At 34.4% G+C, this 17,577-nt stretch overlaps 2 protein-coding genes across 5 annotated transcripts; both read right to left on the bottom strand.

The window, feature by feature from the left end:
* Positions 1-1,661: 1,661 nt before the first annotated feature.
* On the bottom strand, positions 1,662-5,201 carry LOC102605463 (probable iron/ascorbate oxidoreductase DDB_G0283291). 4 transcript variants are annotated; one of them, XM_015314328.1, is made up of 11 exons: positions 5,096-5,201; positions 4,815-5,007; positions 4,118-4,198; positions 3,891-3,942; positions 3,617-3,738; positions 3,285-3,391; positions 3,041-3,099; positions 2,749-2,851; positions 2,540-2,637; positions 2,371-2,435; positions 1,662-1,979 (listed from the first exon to the last, which is right to left on the bottom strand). In XM_015314328.1, coding segments are annotated over exons 1-11 (951 nt in total). In that variant the 5' UTR covers positions 5,165-5,201; the 3' UTR covers positions 1,662-1,977. The 4 variants fall into 4 exon arrangements, with proteins under 4 accessions (XP_015169814.1, XP_015169817.1, XP_015169813.1 ...); XM_015314331.1 differs by having other exon boundaries at positions 2,558-2,637; XM_015314327.1 differs by having other exon boundaries at positions 1,704-1,964.
* Positions 5,202-7,988: 2,787 nt separating this feature from the next.
* LOC102605128 (E3 ubiquitin-protein ligase HOS1) lies at positions 7,989-17,523 on the bottom strand. Its single transcript, XM_006359193.2, has 10 exons — positions 17,196-17,523; positions 14,182-14,572; positions 13,761-13,895; positions 13,496-13,671; positions 12,680-13,081; positions 12,409-12,567; positions 11,558-12,052; positions 10,333-10,470; positions 8,746-9,437; positions 7,989-8,626 (listed from the first exon to the last, which is right to left on the bottom strand). Exons 1-10 carry the CDS (start codon positions 17,310-17,312, stop codon positions 8,449-8,451), a joined length of 2,883 nt encoding a protein of 960 aa, XP_006359255.1. The 5' UTR covers positions 17,313-17,523; the 3' UTR covers positions 7,989-8,448.
* Positions 17,524-17,577: the final 54 nt, after the last annotated feature.

Raw genomic sequence — 17,577 nt, 5'->3', positions numbered from 1 at the left:
ATATATATATATATATATTAAATATTCTTAATAAAAATTTATGGCTCTATTACTGTAACTACACCAAATAAAGTAATTTAAACTTAGAGTTTAAAACTTAATTATATAAAAAAAATATGTACCACTTAACAGAAATTACATGAGAAATATGTGTACAAAATACATATCTTGCATTTAATTATTGATATGGTGTAATTAAAGATCAAGTAGGGATAAATTTCTATTTCTTACCATTTAATAATCAAGAGATGTTTATTTGAATTATGATGTCACAAATTCGAATTCAAGAAAAAGAATTGATCTCATCAGAGCGGAGTCATGATCGATCAAGGATAGTTCGGTGTATAACTTTCATTAGGTAATTATGTGGTGTACAATGTAATTAGTTATTATGAATATATATTTGTTTTTGCCCATCTTTAATACAACTAAAAGAAAATTTATACATACCATCACCAAATTTCTGGCTCCACTGCTCACCACAAATATATTTAATTTAATAGTCTGGCAAAAAGATAAAAGGGAGACTATTATCTAAATAGAATTTTGTACAATTTTCTTTACTTTTAGTCAAGGATGCAATGAATCTGGTCCAATTTTCAATATCATATTCATTGAGATTTGAGACATAAAAACAAGTTGCAAAGAAGATAGTACGGAATTGTTATACAGATCTACTTTTGTTTTCAAACTGAAAAATTAAACTACATACATTTGAAAAATAATTTAATAATTTTCCGCAAGAGTAGTTCCAAAAATGTTGGGATATTGGTACTCCTTTTCCTTTCTTACTTGTCCGATTTTGACTTTTCATTTGACATTTCAAGAAAAGATAATATTTTTTATTTATTATACTCTCAATTTATTTAAAGACAATATATATATAGTATACGTAGAAACTCCTTTAATTTCTTTACATATTTACTTTTCATATTTTCAACACTTACTAAAAATTCTGGCACCTTCTCCCCATTTGCTGAGTAACCAAAAGTAACATGAATCCAAATTAAGGTCAGGTACAATGCTCCCCTCCAAAAATTCTGATCTTATATCCTCCAAATATTAAAAATAATATAATTTCCAAATATGAGAAAATCAATGAATATTTTTTAGCTTGCTTATCGAATACACCTTCCGATTTGATTTACCAGAGTGTATACTGGCAAATATAAAAGAAAACACTTCCATCGTAATTGACAACCATCTTTTATGTTCATTAAGAAAATGAATCGTTGGATCTAATTCGACTCAAAAGTTAATTAATTATATGGTGAGGATAAAAAATCAAAGCATTATGTTGAGACTGTAAAGTAGAGGAACAGAACACACCTGAAATGGTGGATACTACCGAGCCTCCATTAGTGGAGCTAGAGAGAATTGAGAGGAGAAAGCTTCTATGATATTATTGATAGAATGCAAAGTGAGTTCTGATAACAATGAACAAACAACTATTTATACAACTAATCAACTAAATGATTCTAGGTGATTAACAATATATAGCTATAATCTATGAGCTAAACTAACTAACTTGTTGCTGACGTGTACAATACATTATTCCAGGACGCATGCAATGCAGTCTGGATAAGGATCTAAAAAGAAAGCTTATCTAGATATTGCCATAAACACAATTATCTTGTTAGCTTAGGTTATAAAATATAAGATAAGTTCAAATAATAACTGAAGTAAAGAAAGTGGAGACCATATTACAATTTACAGGACCAAAAACTAGATGTTTCATGCAATATCTGAATGTGTAGAGTGAGTACACATGAATTTCACGTAAAGAAAGAAAAACAAATAAACGTAACGTCCCTCCCTTTTAGTAGAGCGACTCGATAAAATTAATGGTCTAAAAGTCAAACCGTTCCATATTATTATTTTTTGGCACACATAAAAAGCTCCTCAATATTTAAGAAAATTGGTGAACAAATTAACCAGTTCTCATCTCTTCCTCAGTGATATTTTTGTTGCACATATTTCTGCAGCAAAACAAATAAAAGTCAATCCTTTGTGTAGCCCTACCTGATTTGAATCTGAATTAGTCAGTTCAGTACGAGGATTAATGAAGAAATATTAGACCAATATAAAGTTGTTGAAGTCCTAATTTAGTATAAAATTTCACATGATGCTACCAATTATATATCTTAGCACTATTACGACACTTGATGAATAAGAAAAATGAATTGGTGATATACGAGATGTCCATGAATTAACATACAATGCAAACTTAAAAGAAGAAACATCAAATCCGACTGATTGATACAAATCAAAGAGGTCAAAATATCAGAGGTAGAGGACGAGTTGGTAGAGGTAATTTTCGCGAAGTTGATGGTAGGCTTCTGATACAACATTGTCAAAAAAAATGCTTACACTGGTAGCCATATGTAATGTTGTAATTTTCCTTCAAGTAGTCTGCCACTCTAACTGGAGGAAACCTGTTTAACAAATCACAACAAATATATACTTTCAAGAAAGTAAAAAGAATTGAACAAAACAACACAATTTGGTTGAATATTTAGTAATGAGTTATAAATCATACATAATGCAAGTTGAATACCTAGGAGGAGAAGATTCACTGCAGCAACTATTCAAGCATTCCACAACACAATCTGGACTTGGATCGAAAAACATCGCTACCTGATTAATAAGTCAATATAAAACATTAACAAGAAAAACCTTAATGAGGATTCAAATTTAGGATCCCTACGAAGACGGAGACGAAAAACATGTTAAGAGGATGTTGGATACCGAATAACGTTCTTGTTCTGGCTTTGTTACTCTGTGATATATTGACCTAAACAAACAATTTGTCCACCTTTCCATCATATCTCCAACAATAACAATGAAACCCCTGCAAATTGGCAAATTTCAAGTTTAAAGTAATCCGATCGAAAATGCATTTATTTTTTCATGTAACATCATATAGTTTGCCAAACAATATAATAATCCCCTTCGTTATAATTAATCTCTGCATAACTAACTAATATGTAAACAAAACGACCCTTAAAGAATCCTAGTAAAGTATGGTAGATATAAGTACCCATTCAACTGAGGCACATCTTCCCAAATCTGGGGTTTCTGTAATTTATCTCTACAAACCTGATAAAAACAGAATCCAACTGAAATGTTAGAACTATCAATACTTTTTCGCCACAACCTTATTATCTCAGAAAGTCACTTTTTCTTTATTTCAATTTCCTTCAATAAAAAAAGTGACTTTCTAAGAGAATAACTATTATTAGTTGAGTGACCATCCGAGAAAAATCTAACTCTTTTTAACGTGCCTGAAGTCCAGGAACACCATCGGTGATTAAGATAGTTATCATTCCATAATCTGTATGAGCTCCACAACCATGCATATATTGATCACAATAGTTTATTTCACCTGCAACTGATAATAACAAAGTACTACTAGTATTTAATTTGCCTGAAGAATCAGTTAAATGTTCCTTCTATTTCATTTTAAATGACACATTTTAATTCACTGGGCACCGAGTGTACTAAAGAAGAAAAAAGACGTGAAATTTGTGGTCTCAAACATGTCATGACATCTCCGGTTCTATAAAACATTTTACAGGAAGTGAAGCCATCAAATAAGATCTCGAAATTGCCTTACCTGGATAATGCATAGGACGAAGAAGAGCCCCCGGAGGATTAAAAGCACCAACTTTTTCAAAGAAATCTTCGTTCACATTCAAAGCTAGAGCAATGAGTGAGAGTACTCTTTTACCAAGATTCCTAATTAGCAGCAAAAAAACAACGTATTCAGTATAATAACACAAGTAGGGTCAGGGGAAAGTGGTGCATACGCAACCTTACTCCTATCTTGTGAAAGTAAAGACATTGTTTCCGAGACAAATTTATGTAAATATAAGAGAGTTGATACTTACAGAATAACTCTGTAATATTCTTCCATTGTAGATCTCCAACATGGCAAAATTTCTACATGTCCAAAAACAAAAACATGACATACTTAAGTGAAACAATATACTCCTATTAATTAGAAAATCAAGCAAATAATAATTACTACGCCTCAATCTTGTACAAGTTGGGATCGATTATATAAATCTATACTGAAAAATCTGTCACAAAATTGAGAAAGAGTATGGATATATACCTTCGGGAGGCCACTGATTTAGATTACCATAGGGTGATATGTCTTCAGGTGCTCCAAAATAGATACTTTCTTTTGGATCCCCTGAAATCCAATTCAAAGGTAAAGTAAATGAGCAAAAGAAAGAACGGTGTCAAGATCAACTAGCACGCACCTCGACTAGTTGTACAAGATACTATTAGTCTACTACCTCCACCAAGTATCGGATGCTTACATGTATCAAGGTTTGGACAAACGGGAAGAGCATATAATAACATTTCTATTAAATGTGTATATAAGGATAAATTATTCTTTTTACTTACATATAGTAGATATTGAATCTCCTCGTGTATTTACTTCTGTATAATTTTGAACCCCTTTAACTAAAATTCTTTCTCCGCCACTAGCTATAAACTCATGTCATTAAGAGTAAAGATCTAAAGCTTAACATTCAAATTGTTATAAATAAAAGTATATTTTTTTTGCAACGAAATAAAAAGTGAAAAATGTTAAGATAAAATGCAACAAGGAGTGCCTAAATCATCACTAACTCAACAACAACATATTCAGTATAGTCCCACATGTGAGGTCTAGAGACTAGAGAAGATAGAGCGTACACAACCTTATAATCAAGTGAAGTTAGAGAAACTATTTTCGAAAGATTTTCAACTTAAATAACAAATAGATCTATATCTAACATAAGGATGAAAGTAGAAAGAACCTTTAGGATTGTCAACAAGATCAAGCTTCTCATCATAAAATGGTGTATATCCTCTATGATTCTTGCGAAGCACCTTCATCTTCTCTCCAACTGATAGATCGAAAAATCCTCTGCTTCCATCGAAAACTCGTCGAATCAAATCTTCTTCTACCTCATGATTTATGAGGTAAAAAAATCCATTCTCAATACATGCCTACAAACAAATGTTCTCATCATTTAGCATTGCAACTTTTACTACTTTAATTTGTTGATTGAATCAATTTAAAGAGTATAGAATGTACCTTCTTGAGTGAATCAGTGAGATCTATAGACCTAAGATCAATTATTGGAGCTTGCAAAGCTCCCTCCATTTTTTTGTTTGAAAAATAAATACTACACTATAAACTATGTTCCTATACTAAAAGATAAATACTCTAACGGTTGTTTGGTATGCGGGATAATGTGAGATATTTCAGGGATAAATTTATATATTACAATATAAATTTTATCTCAAACTTAATTAATCTAGATATCCACCTTATCAATTATCTCATTCAACTTGGTATTTATTATTTTAGGGAAAATTACATGGTTAAGCAAACATATACTAGTTAATTAGTCATCATAGCTATAATTTTAGTTAATTACCACTCGCGACCAACATTCAGTGATATACAAACCCGTGAATTATACAAACGAGACAGCTTAAACTGTAACTATAACTCGTAAATATGCAAACTATAGCTATGAAACATAATTAAGTTTATTATAGTGGCTATTTGCGAAAAATTCCTCATTTTATCCATCTTTGAGATGAAATAATTTAGTTTATGAACCAAATGAGAGCATACTTCAAAGTTGACGCTAAATCATCGAAGTAATTGAACCAATAAACTATAATAGCTCCATAGAAAATGAAAAAAAGTAAGATTAAAGAATACACAAGTGGACAATAAAAAAATATTAAACTATTGATTATTTTATATTTATATATACTATATAGTCGTGGTTATTTTGGTTAAAGATAATCAGAACCTAATTAACTGGAGTGTTACAATATAATAATGAACGGACTTAAAAGAAATGTTATAGGATAACAATGACTAAATAAAAAGTTCAAATTAAATGTCCGATGCATTAGATATGTGCTCACATTAAATAAATATATGTATGACATGTATATATTGACTACTACCAAGCACATATGTTATTTAAATAATTATGATTAATTAATACATATTTTTGCTATGTTAAATTATTAATCATAGTAAATTGAAGTAATTTGACATAATAAACACTTGATTTAAATAAGGGCTTTAAATAGATAAGTACATTTGAAATGAAAACGTAAATACCTAAAAATTAAGATAGATATCCAATATGAACATATGATTAATACCATTAATACACAAATATTGAGGATCCTAGTCACGAAGGGTCGAAAGGTTGGAGACCCTCAAAAAAAAAAAAGGAAAAAATTATTAAAGAATAAAACGAAGACTTCTAGAAAGTCACCAATCTCAGTGGAATCCGACCCGTTAGGGATAATAATTGATATAATTGCCTCCTATCAAGTAAACAACTTATATAAATGGTCAAAAGTTGGACAATTCTTTTAATCACGATTATTAGTTGAGAAGAAAATCTATTGTCAGGTCATATCAAAAAGTTCCATTTTTTTTTGTAACTATTGATTTGGTGTGATCCAGTTGTTATTTCAATATTTCCTTTTCATTTTGTTTTTATTTATTATTTAATAATAATCATATTTTATTCTCTATCTTACATTTTCATAATAGCTCTAGCTTGTAGCTTATTTTTCTTGTAGATTTGTCATTCAAATTATTGGTGTGAAATATTTATTTACATTACGATATAGTATAATACAATACTATACATTATGAAACAATATAGAATATTCTTTAAGCAGAATTAGTATCAAGGTATACTTATGAACAATAATATAGATACCAGTTGACACTAATTTAAAAGATACGTTTATTTATTATGCCAAAAACAAATACACATGACATGTTAGAAAGAGGACCCCCTAGTGACATGTTTGTCAAAAAGAGGACCCCTAGTGGCATGTTAGTTAAAAATGAGGACCCACTATTGTGTTGAAGAAGGAAGCAATAGCGATTATTTGAGTACTATAAAATCCTCCCATTACTCTTCTTCCTTCACAACCCAAATTTTCCCTTTGTTAAATTATCATTTCAATCAAACAACTAATGGATATCTTCTCCATTTATACAATTACAAAACTCTCTAATTTCTTTCAAGCTTCACATAGGTCTGTAACATGGCCACAATTACTGTAGAAGTCAAGAATAAAATGTGGTCATAATGAGTGCTACTGGTTCTTAAAAATCAAAATTCTCAATCGACCTCGTCCCTCATTTTTTTCTTTGGAAATTATTAACTCCGATAAGATCTAAGTTTCCAAAGGCTTTAATATTACTCATCGAGTAAATGGTGATGAGTTGGTAATGTTAAGGCATTTGGAAACTTGGATTTTATCGGAGTTAATGACTTTTGAAGGAAAGAAATGAGTGGCGAGGTCGATGGAGAATTTTGATTTTTCAGAACCAGTAGCACTCATTATTACTACATTTTGTTCGCAGATACTGCAGTGATTGTAGCCATTTTATGGACTCATGTGGGGTTAGAGCACTATATGGAGGAGGTGGTTGGCGAGGCAGATCCAGAATGTTAGCTACTGATACATAGGAATATAGCGGTTTTTGCTCATATCTCATATATGTATTAAAATATTTATAAGTATCTAATTGTGAAGTCAGTTATTATTCGAACGTGATAATACTATCTATACTCATTGTTTCTGTTTTATGATCAGAGAGATCTGGCTGGTATGAAAATGATGATTTTCATATCATATATATGTATTTGACCTTGTCATTGAAATGAAGAATTCCAGTTGATCTAATCTGTTTTTTTATGGAAAGAGGATAATTACATACAATCTTAGTAACTCAGTTGGTTGGCTAACTAAACTCCCACCATCAATGTGAAATATCGCTTGTGAAACTTATCACGTTTCAGTTCTTCTATGTTCACCCAGACAGTTTAGGCTCTCTAAAAAAAAATGAGAATAAAATGGTAAACCTCTCCTTCAGTTAAAAAGAACTACTCGATGTTAGACTACAACTTTTGAGATTCAAAATGAATTATTTCTCCTTGTGGATAAAAACCTCACCTGCTTGGAAATGAAATTGGAAACAAAAATATCAAGGTCTCTTTACGCATCTATCTACATGCTTTTCAAAGAAAAGTTTCAGCAATATGGGCACGACTTGAAAAGGTTACAATAAATATTTTTACAACCAAGCTTCAAATCGCTCATCTCACATACAAAAATTGTTAAACCCCGACCATCAGCTGCTCCTTGAAACTATGTGCTGCATCCAAGTGAAAATCAGTGCAAGGGTTGAAAGAGGAAACATCGAGGTGTGGAGCGTCAAGTATCAGTTTCAACCCGAGTTTACTATTTCCAAGAGGAAAAATTCGAGCAGCAAATGTTATTTAAAAAACTTCAATGCCTCCCAACTCTGGTCTGTTAACTAAAAGCCACATCCAGCAAAAGGGATTACATGTTTTGTCACATTTTCAGATTCTATAACAGCAAGGGGTATCATCTCCTGGCAATCCTCCTGCTTCTTCTCACTCCCCTTGAAGTGTGTGCAGGAGAGACAACTCCAGCGAATACATCTAGTGAGGGGATTTCCTCGTCTTCACTGGTATCATCAGACCTCCACCTTGGTCCGCCATTGGTTTCTAGATGCACGGTGGAAGGACCCTTTTCTTCATGGCTTTTTAAGTGACAATCAGGTAATAACAACAAAATTAGATCAAAGTTAAGATGGCAACCAAACGTATGACAATTAAATCTGCTGCCTAAAACAGAAGAGATTTGAAAAATAAGGTTTACCTCCAGGTTACATCCATTGAATCATTTAATGGTAACATCCGTGATCTATCAGCAGCATCTGACAGTAGACGTTTACCATGATAACTCATGTCTGAATCTTCAACTGAATGTTTTAATATGCCTCTGTTGCTACTAAGAGAATTTACATTGTTAGCAGCAGTCTGGTCAAAAATATAAGATTCCTTTGGAAACCCATTCTGAGACTTCTCAGGCGAAACTCTATATATTTGAGAATTGCGAAGACGGCTAATAGAAGGTTCCATGGACGAATTCCTGGTGATCTTCATTACAGGAGCAGGAGGATTAACACGACGACTTGCAGGGGTCGAAATCTCATCAAATTTCAATTTTTTCCCAAGGATACTTTCAGGTTTCAATACTCCAGCATCATTAAAAAAAGCTGGGGAACTGGGAGAACTATAACGCCCAACTTTAAAGCTCGACAGATTTAATGATCCCCCAAGTACAGATGGAGCGTCAAGAACAGAAGGTTTAACAACATCAACTCGCTGAATGAGGCTAGAATCGCTGGGAGGATTAGCCAATAAACTGGTCATGATAGGTTCTTGGGCTACAGCATTGGACCTCTCAGAGATGTTGACTGTGTCATTGCAAGTAACAACCACTTCAGGCAACTTCCCTGTCCTTATTTGTTGTTGTATGATATCTGGTAACAACTCTACTCCCTTGTCCTAAAACAATTAAAAGTTTTTTTAAAATACAAACATACATTGCAACACCATCAAAATAAGAAGTTGTAATAAATTACAACTGCCGTATAAGCAAGTAACCCAGTCAAAGAAAAGCTGAAAAGTGATCCAAGAGATAACAGGAAAGCAAAATGAGAAGTCAGCTACTTATCACCATTAAAGCAATAAAATGACATCAAGTAGAAAAGGACCTCGTGATCAGTGACCTACACTGCTCTGCGTCACAATTCAACTAGTTAATCCCAATCTTCATATCAGTACTGTAGCTTCAACTTCTATTGTGATACTTTTACATATATTAACTCTTAATAGTTTGTCTGGAAAGCAGGGTAGAGGAAAGTGAAGCACTACACAACCGTTTCAACCTTTGATATGAAGCTGCCTATCTGAAACCTCAGTTATCACACAATCCGACTTTTTGAAAGAGGCATCTCCAAATAACTTCAACAGATAATGAAATATTCAAGGTTTCCCAAGATTTCATGCTCAGTCAAACTAGATAACATAAATGAAAAGGGAATAGTACTTGTATCTGCTGGTAACAGTACATACTGGTCCGAGCATCCAATGAGATACAATCAGTACTGGAACAATTAAAATTTAGGACATAAGAAGGAAATCAGTTTATGTATAGCAGTCCAAATAATCTATTTGAATGAAAACATGAACATTTCATTTAGCGGTGTGCAACAAACCAGAGTATGATCTGGATTTAAAAAATAGAAAAGAAAAGAGGACCATGATTCATAAGAACAAAAATAATACTATTAACTCTTACCAATTTCCAATTCAAACACCAAAACTTTGACACTAGTACATATCCAAATCCTTTATATGCATATAGAAAATACCAATCAAAAAGTTGAAGTTCACTCACAACCAAACAAGTCCTCCAATGATTTATTGATCTGATCCTCGCTAAGACTTCTTCACTGACAGAATTTTGAGAAATGAAGGTCTCCTCCATGCTCTGAAGCTTCTGATCAACCTGGTATGCTTCAACATATCTATGACGCTTTACAAAAAGACAACAGTAGCACAATTGTTAGGCAACCATATGAAGTCCCTATCGAGATGGATAGATTACAGGGTACCAAAAGTAATCATGAAATCATCTCCTGCGAGTGCATAATGTGTAAAGTCAAGGACTGAGCTCTATAATAAACATGTTTATTTTTTTTTGAAACTTCTATAATAAACATGGTAATCACTGCAAAATAGCTCGGTTTAGTCCCCGCACCTGTATCCATACCCCCAAGTCTAAAAATTCAGATCATGAAGGATCCGACTTCTAGATCCACACCTGTATCGGACCCCTGTACCCGAGTCCAAGAAAATTAGATCATACTTATTCCCAAAAGTTTGTTGTAGTTGTCAGGATGCCCCGAGTCCTGACATATGTTAATTCCCTCTTTAATATCTATACTCTTAAATACCATCCACGTGTCCATCACTGATTGTCCTAAATAAGTCATAACTAGGTAAGTGGAAATAGACATGGGTGAACAGTCGACCAATCCAATTTTATCTATTTCACAATGTTTCTCAAATGTCACTTATCTGGATGGAATCTGATGAATTTATTAACCTACGTACCTATTAATGTTTCCTTGCAAATTCAAAGTCTTTAACAAATATCTTTCAGAATATACAGGGTGTTCAAAGAAAGAAGATATATTTGGAATCTCTTCTGACAGGGATGAACATTGCGTTCAACCTCTACCTGTTACCAGAGGTATCTGGTTATGGCTACCAACTCCAATGGCTCTTACCCAGGCTTTGCAGAGTTAAAAAAACTTTCAGAAGAGAACAAAATTCAAAGTCAATAGTCCAGTAACTGCCAGGAGGTTGTGCCAGTGAAAAATCAAGTACAATCAGACAAAAGTCTTGTCACTGGTGGCTAATACCAAAAGGACTATTGAACAACACTTATTTCATATTCTTATCATTAATAGGTAATTAGTAAATGAGTTCAAATGAAAGCGAGAAACATGTAAGTGGGTGAATAAGCTGCCAACATAAACAAGTTTTCTGAGTGTAACAGCAAGTCTGAGAAAATTGCAGAAGAGAAGAACATGAAACCTGGATGTAGAAGGGAGTACCTGCAAGTAGAAAACTACAAGAAGACTTCCTATGGGCGTTGAAGGATCCTCGGCAGCAAAATCCAGCAGACATTTATGAAGATGCTTCTCCTCATCAGCAGTCCATGGCAGTTCTATCATGCGGTCAACTAAGTTCCTCCTAATGCACAGACAACAAATCTCAGTGACAAGAGTCTCCACCCAGAGACCCCACGACCTGCATTGGTCCTCTACTTCAGCAGAAGCACTCTGAAACTGTTCATCCCTCAACTTTTTCTCCTTGATCTTAGCACAGATAAGCCTCTGATACGTGAATGTTTCAGTCAAAAGTCCACATTCTACCCGCACACGGACAGCAGTTACAGCCTCACGAAGTGAAATTAGCTGTGTGCCATCTTGTCCAGACCACCTCAGAACCATGAGAGCTGCATCAGGGTTTCCCCGCTCCAACAGAACCTGAGCAACCTTCGGGTGGATTGTTGGGTTTGATATTTCTGGGAGAAGTTGACAGGCTTCCTGGGGATACCAATAACTGATTATCAGCATCCACACCAGTCCAAAGACCATATTGTTGCTTAAGAAGGCTCACAATGATGATTTCTTTATTTTAAAAAGGACAAAGTGAAGATACAATAACCAAGTCTATTCATGTTGTGGAAATGACAAAAGTTAAAACAATTCATAAGATCCCCAGGGAAAAACTATAAAGCAGAATTAGTTTCATCACATAAACTCTGGCACATGTTACAACTCATTAGAGAGCATATCTGAGATTACATTAAAAATAATAGATATGAGATTATGATAAGATGACTCAGACTACAACACAATACTCTCAGCAGCTATAATTGAAACGGCATTTCCATCCTTACCTTCAGAGCCGGAACTCCTTCATCATCTAAGAGGAAAAATGTAAAGGATTCCAATAGCGAGTGCCTGGTCACACCAAAAGTGGCAGCAAAATCATCAATGATGTGTCTCCACTGCTCATCAGGTACTGTCCATTGCCGGTCAAACATAAAATACAAGAACTTTGAAGGATTAAGGAAAAGAAAAAGGGAACATTTTCATGAAAAAACACTAAAATCAGCTACTTATCCAAAAAAAAAACATTAAACTAAGTATTCTATTGCAAAAGGATACAATTGCTTGTTTTGCAACTACCAAGTCTGAACTTCCTCGTAAAAAGAGAATGTCAGCAGCAGCCCGCAAACTTTCAAATGGATAGCATCCAGCCATTCCCTCAATTTTTGACCGTGAATATAAAGAGCCCTCATCCTTCTGTAAATAGGCAAGTGCTAACTCTTCTTCATGATCATCCAAGTCTCCCTGCTCTGCTGCTTCAATATTCGAAAGAGCATCTTCAATAAAGAGTGTTGAAGCATTGTATTCATCAGAATGATTTACTGAATCGGGCCATGCACGTTTAATTGCAGCAGATTTCCTTTCACGGACCAGAGCTCGCCACGATGCATAATTTTTATGCCTAGACTTCACATTCTCCAAGAACTCATGTCTTATACACCAAATCATTATCTCCATGTGCTGCATTTGGCACAGTAGTTATAATCTCATAAAATGCTGTACCAGCAAGATACAAAACTAAAAAACAAATCAGTAAGTTACAAACCGCAATTTTTTGACACATAAATTAAGAAAACACCTGTTGGAATCAAAGTTTTTCAATCGACATGCATGTGGTGATAATCACTAGCTCATCACACCAACCAGGATCTCTAGTTAATGCAAGTAGCATAAAGAAATAGTAAATCTACTCAATTTCATTTTGTGCTGATACATATGAGCTTCTTCCCCACTTGTGGGACTACACAGGATATGTTGTCGTTTTTGTACATATGTATCTCTTAAAAAGAGCAACCAATAAATAAAACACGTAAAAATAAGAAATGAGGAAAAGGTGGCTTGGGTCCACTTGACAAGAATCTCAGGAAAGCTTACCTGTTTTGTCTTTAAGATGCTCTCTTGAAGGTGGTGTAAATCATGAAGCTTTGCAGAAAGAGAGCCTTTAAACGATGATTCCAAGACATCAATAACGTTAGAGATACCACCTAACTTCACAGAGAACTTGAAAAATAAACTCAAGTTCTCTTTCAGTTCATTCATGGTTAGATTATCTATAATCAAATCAAGGGAAATTAACCGATCATTATTTCCCTTTTGATAAGGAATTAGAAATACAGTATAAGTTTAACAATTAGGATACATATCACTTGAATCTCGGTCAGAATATTGTTGAACGTCCTCTTGCACCAATCTTTGACCACCACTTCATCAAGCAAGAAGGCAATGATGGGATCACTGGACACAGCACTTTCATCCATACAAACATCTGTCACATCTGTTTACTGCTGTTAAGACAACAAAATAAATAATATAACCAGCTACTAAGAAGTTAAGAGGCTATACTCTCTTAAGAAAAAAAAGAACCACACAACCAACCACCCATTTATTCCTTTTATGGTTATCTTCTGACTATGCATCAGTAATCCTTCCTTTCACAAGGAATTAATAGAACGATAAAGAAAAAAGATTCAACAGCTTTTAAACTCATTTTTCTTTGCAAGAAAAATATCCGCAACTCGGAGGATGTTAGTCCCCCACAGGTCTCCGTATGAAAAGGATACAGTGGCATATTAGAGAAACCAGATTGTTTTCCAGTGCCACATCAAACAAAGCATAAAGACGCTGGATATCAGCAACCAGTTGCTTATCACTGTCCTCTTTCTCTTGTAATCTGTCATCACACCTCTTGGAGATGAGACCTGCCTCTATGCACTCGTAATATAGGCGTAGTCGAAGTCTATTGGCATCTTTTGGTAATGGGATCCTACATATAGGGCAAACATCACATCTCTGACTGCATTCCTCGCATAAAGAGGCATGACCACATGAATTCAACACACTCTGTACATGTCGTCCACAACTTCTTAGATCTCTAGTTGCTCGGCAGTGCTCTACTTTGGCCTCATCACATAATTCCAGTGGATCAATTGATGCCAAATGCTTCAATGCTCCCTGTAATGAGATCCAGCAATGAGTAATTCCATAAAAAAACTGGAATATTGTCCATCATTTAACATAATATTAGCAAAAGGAAGGCAAGAAGCAGCTGTAAGCCCTGATCATAGCAAAACAACTAATGGAGCAAATGGTGCTAGTAAGGGGGGAAATGAACTTCCTTGGTAAGTTGCTGACCGTCAGGATACTACTAGACCACCAAAAGATATTCGTCAAAATTACTCAACACAAAGATTGACCCAAAGTCATATAATAAGGAACCACTTTTTGTACCATTAAAGCAGCTGTTCTACTGAACACAGTACAGTGCACTTCCCTTTCAGCAGAGAGAAAAAGACTCAAGGACATGTGCTTGGTGTGACCAAAAATACTTTCAATGAAGAAACAATTTTATGGGGTTTAGCTAAACGAATGTATTTTTTGGAGGAAAACATTTTCCATCAGAAAGGGGATACTCCTCTCACTAATGAGCGGAATTCGTTTTCCTTTATAACTATCCCAATTATTACCCCATATCCTAGCTCCAAATAGCAGTTAAACATTATTACCAATCTCTAATACCAAAATGAAACATTAAGCACTATCCATTTTAGAAAAAAAATTCCACTAACCAACCAAACACTGAAAATAAGTGAGAAAACCATTTATTCTAAATGACTTATTTTCCAAAAAAAGAACATTTCCCTTCATACAAAACACACAAATGGAAAGAAAACCAGCAAAGTCCTAGCTTGCTTAGTTCTCACTTGTTCCTGAGTCCAAGTCTTAAGAGAAACTCAAAAAGTAATTTATTTATTTTTTTGAAACTGGTAAACTAAATTGAATAACTAACATATCTTCTCAACAAAAGAATCATCATATTCTTTTTAGTACAAGCAAGTGTTGCCCACAGCTGATACAAAGAAGCTTAAATTCTCAAAGATAATAAATTTTTGGACTTATTGGAATAGTTACAGATTTCCCGAACCAACCTTATGCATGAAATTTTACGTGCAGATAACCACAAAGATGCTTAACCAAAGGCAGTTCTTTATCAAATGGTTGGGTACAAAAAAACCGATCACAGCAAGTATTCCCAAACAAAGCCTAAAGGGAAATAGAGAGGCCAATGATGTAAGAGAGAGAGAAGAAGAGCTCCATGAATATAAGCTACAGTCAATGTGATAATTGGCTCTTTAGCAGAAACCCCCCATGTCAAACAAAATCTTAATGAGAAAAGCTTATCAGTAATAAATCTCCAGTTTTGTTTCTTAAAGCCGTATCTCCGTTGTGCCCTGTTTCAGCATACATACCATACACCATCAGGGTTCCAACAAGAACACTCCTAACAGAAAATCCTCCCTATACGACTAGAACGCCCAACTGCATCACAATAGACCTAATTGGCTAACTCACCCCACACTACCTAGACAAAGCTTGCAGAGGAGTAACATTGCAAAATAGAGTCAAAATGAATATTGTAAATACAATTCCAAGGTAGCTTCAAGACACTAATTATTGCCCACAGCCCCCTTTCTTTCTAAATCTTCACCCCCTGGTAGAAACTTTGAACACTTTAACAACAAAAAGAAAAACAGTGTCATCTCACAAGTTTGGGTCTGGGGAGTGTACCCAGACCTTACCCTACATCGGAAGTCCAAAAAACGCATGACAAAGCACTCTGAAATAAAAAGGATCCTTACTTCAGTTTCACTAAAATTCCCAATTTTAACTAGACATTCAACAGGAAAAAAAAAACATCAGGAACATCTTAATCTCAAACTAGTTAGGGTCGGCTACAGGAATCATCTATATCCATTCAATTCTAATTGGATTCATGTCATCACAATACTCAACAACTAGCCTTACAAAACATAAACTAGATTCCTCTAAAACCAGAAGTTCTCTAAATCAAACAACATCCAGAGGGAAGTTCACACTTCCCAACCACATCTATTACTATAGCACCTTTCAACATAAAAAGGATGAAAACAATCTAAATTAATGTCAAAAACACAAATTTAGTATAACACTCAAGGAGGAATTAAGTCACACTTATCCAAAATATATATCCTACTCATCCCTAAGCCTACATTATTTGCCAATGACAAGCCTTACATGATCTCATTCCAAATGTTCTCACTTTAGTGAAGATTTACATAAGGGCCAAGAATTTGGTATCACAATTGCATGCACTAAACATTCTTGTGAGTGTGAGTGTAGTTTTAAAAATGTCTTCAAATCAAATTCTCAATTATGTATGGAACAAGACTTTTCTTGTTGCAACGACACTTGAAACATGGGGATTGACACAATTCAAAACCTTTATTTGAAACAATATGAACAAATCTTGTTGATACTTCTGTATGTTTGATGTACCATTTGAAGCTGTAGCAGTTACCTTGAATTCAATCTTAGTTAGAAAAAGAAAAGAAAAAGAGAAAAAAAAGAAAAAAAGAGATTTACATGCGATCCTGACTCATAGTACCAATTGTAGTGAAGACTTGACTATCTCTTCACATTCTTTGAAAAAAAAAAAAAAAAAAAAAAAAAAAGGAAGCAAGCAGGACAGAGATTTAGCTTAACTAGTGAAACTAAAGGTGAGAGCTGTAAGAGAAAATGAGGTGTGCGAATACTGTACCTGTACACGGTGACAAGTGTAGTTCGGAGGGCGAGGTGGAGGAGAAGACCGAAGACCGGAACCGCCGGTAACAGAATGAGGAAGTAGTGAGGATTCGTCGAATCTTCTTCTCTCCATTAGTTGAGAAATTGCTTTATCCCAAACCTTATGGCCGTTGTACAGAAGTGAGATTTCGAAGCGTAACTTACAGAGTTTCAGAACAACGCCGCCGTCGTTGCCGGTGACGGAAGGAGGAGCAGGGTAGAGAGGGAGGGTTTTTGAAACACTTTTCAAGTGTGACTTCGTTTTTTTTTTTTTTCCTCCTTCCGCTTCCTGTTTTTACTTCTTTATTAATTTTTATCTTTTGTTTCACATTTTTTCGGCTCCATGAGGTGGTATGACA

Source organism: Solanum tuberosum, unplaced genomic scaffold (genome assembly GCF_000226075.1).
Source record: "Solanum tuberosum cultivar DM 1-3 516 R44 unplaced genomic scaffold, SolTub_3.0 scf00292, whole genome shotgun sequence".
NCBI classification, from domain to species: Eukaryota; Viridiplantae; Streptophyta; class Magnoliopsida; order Solanales; family Solanaceae; genus Solanum; species Solanum tuberosum.
This window is presented reverse-complemented; position numbering and strand designations above follow the sequence as displayed.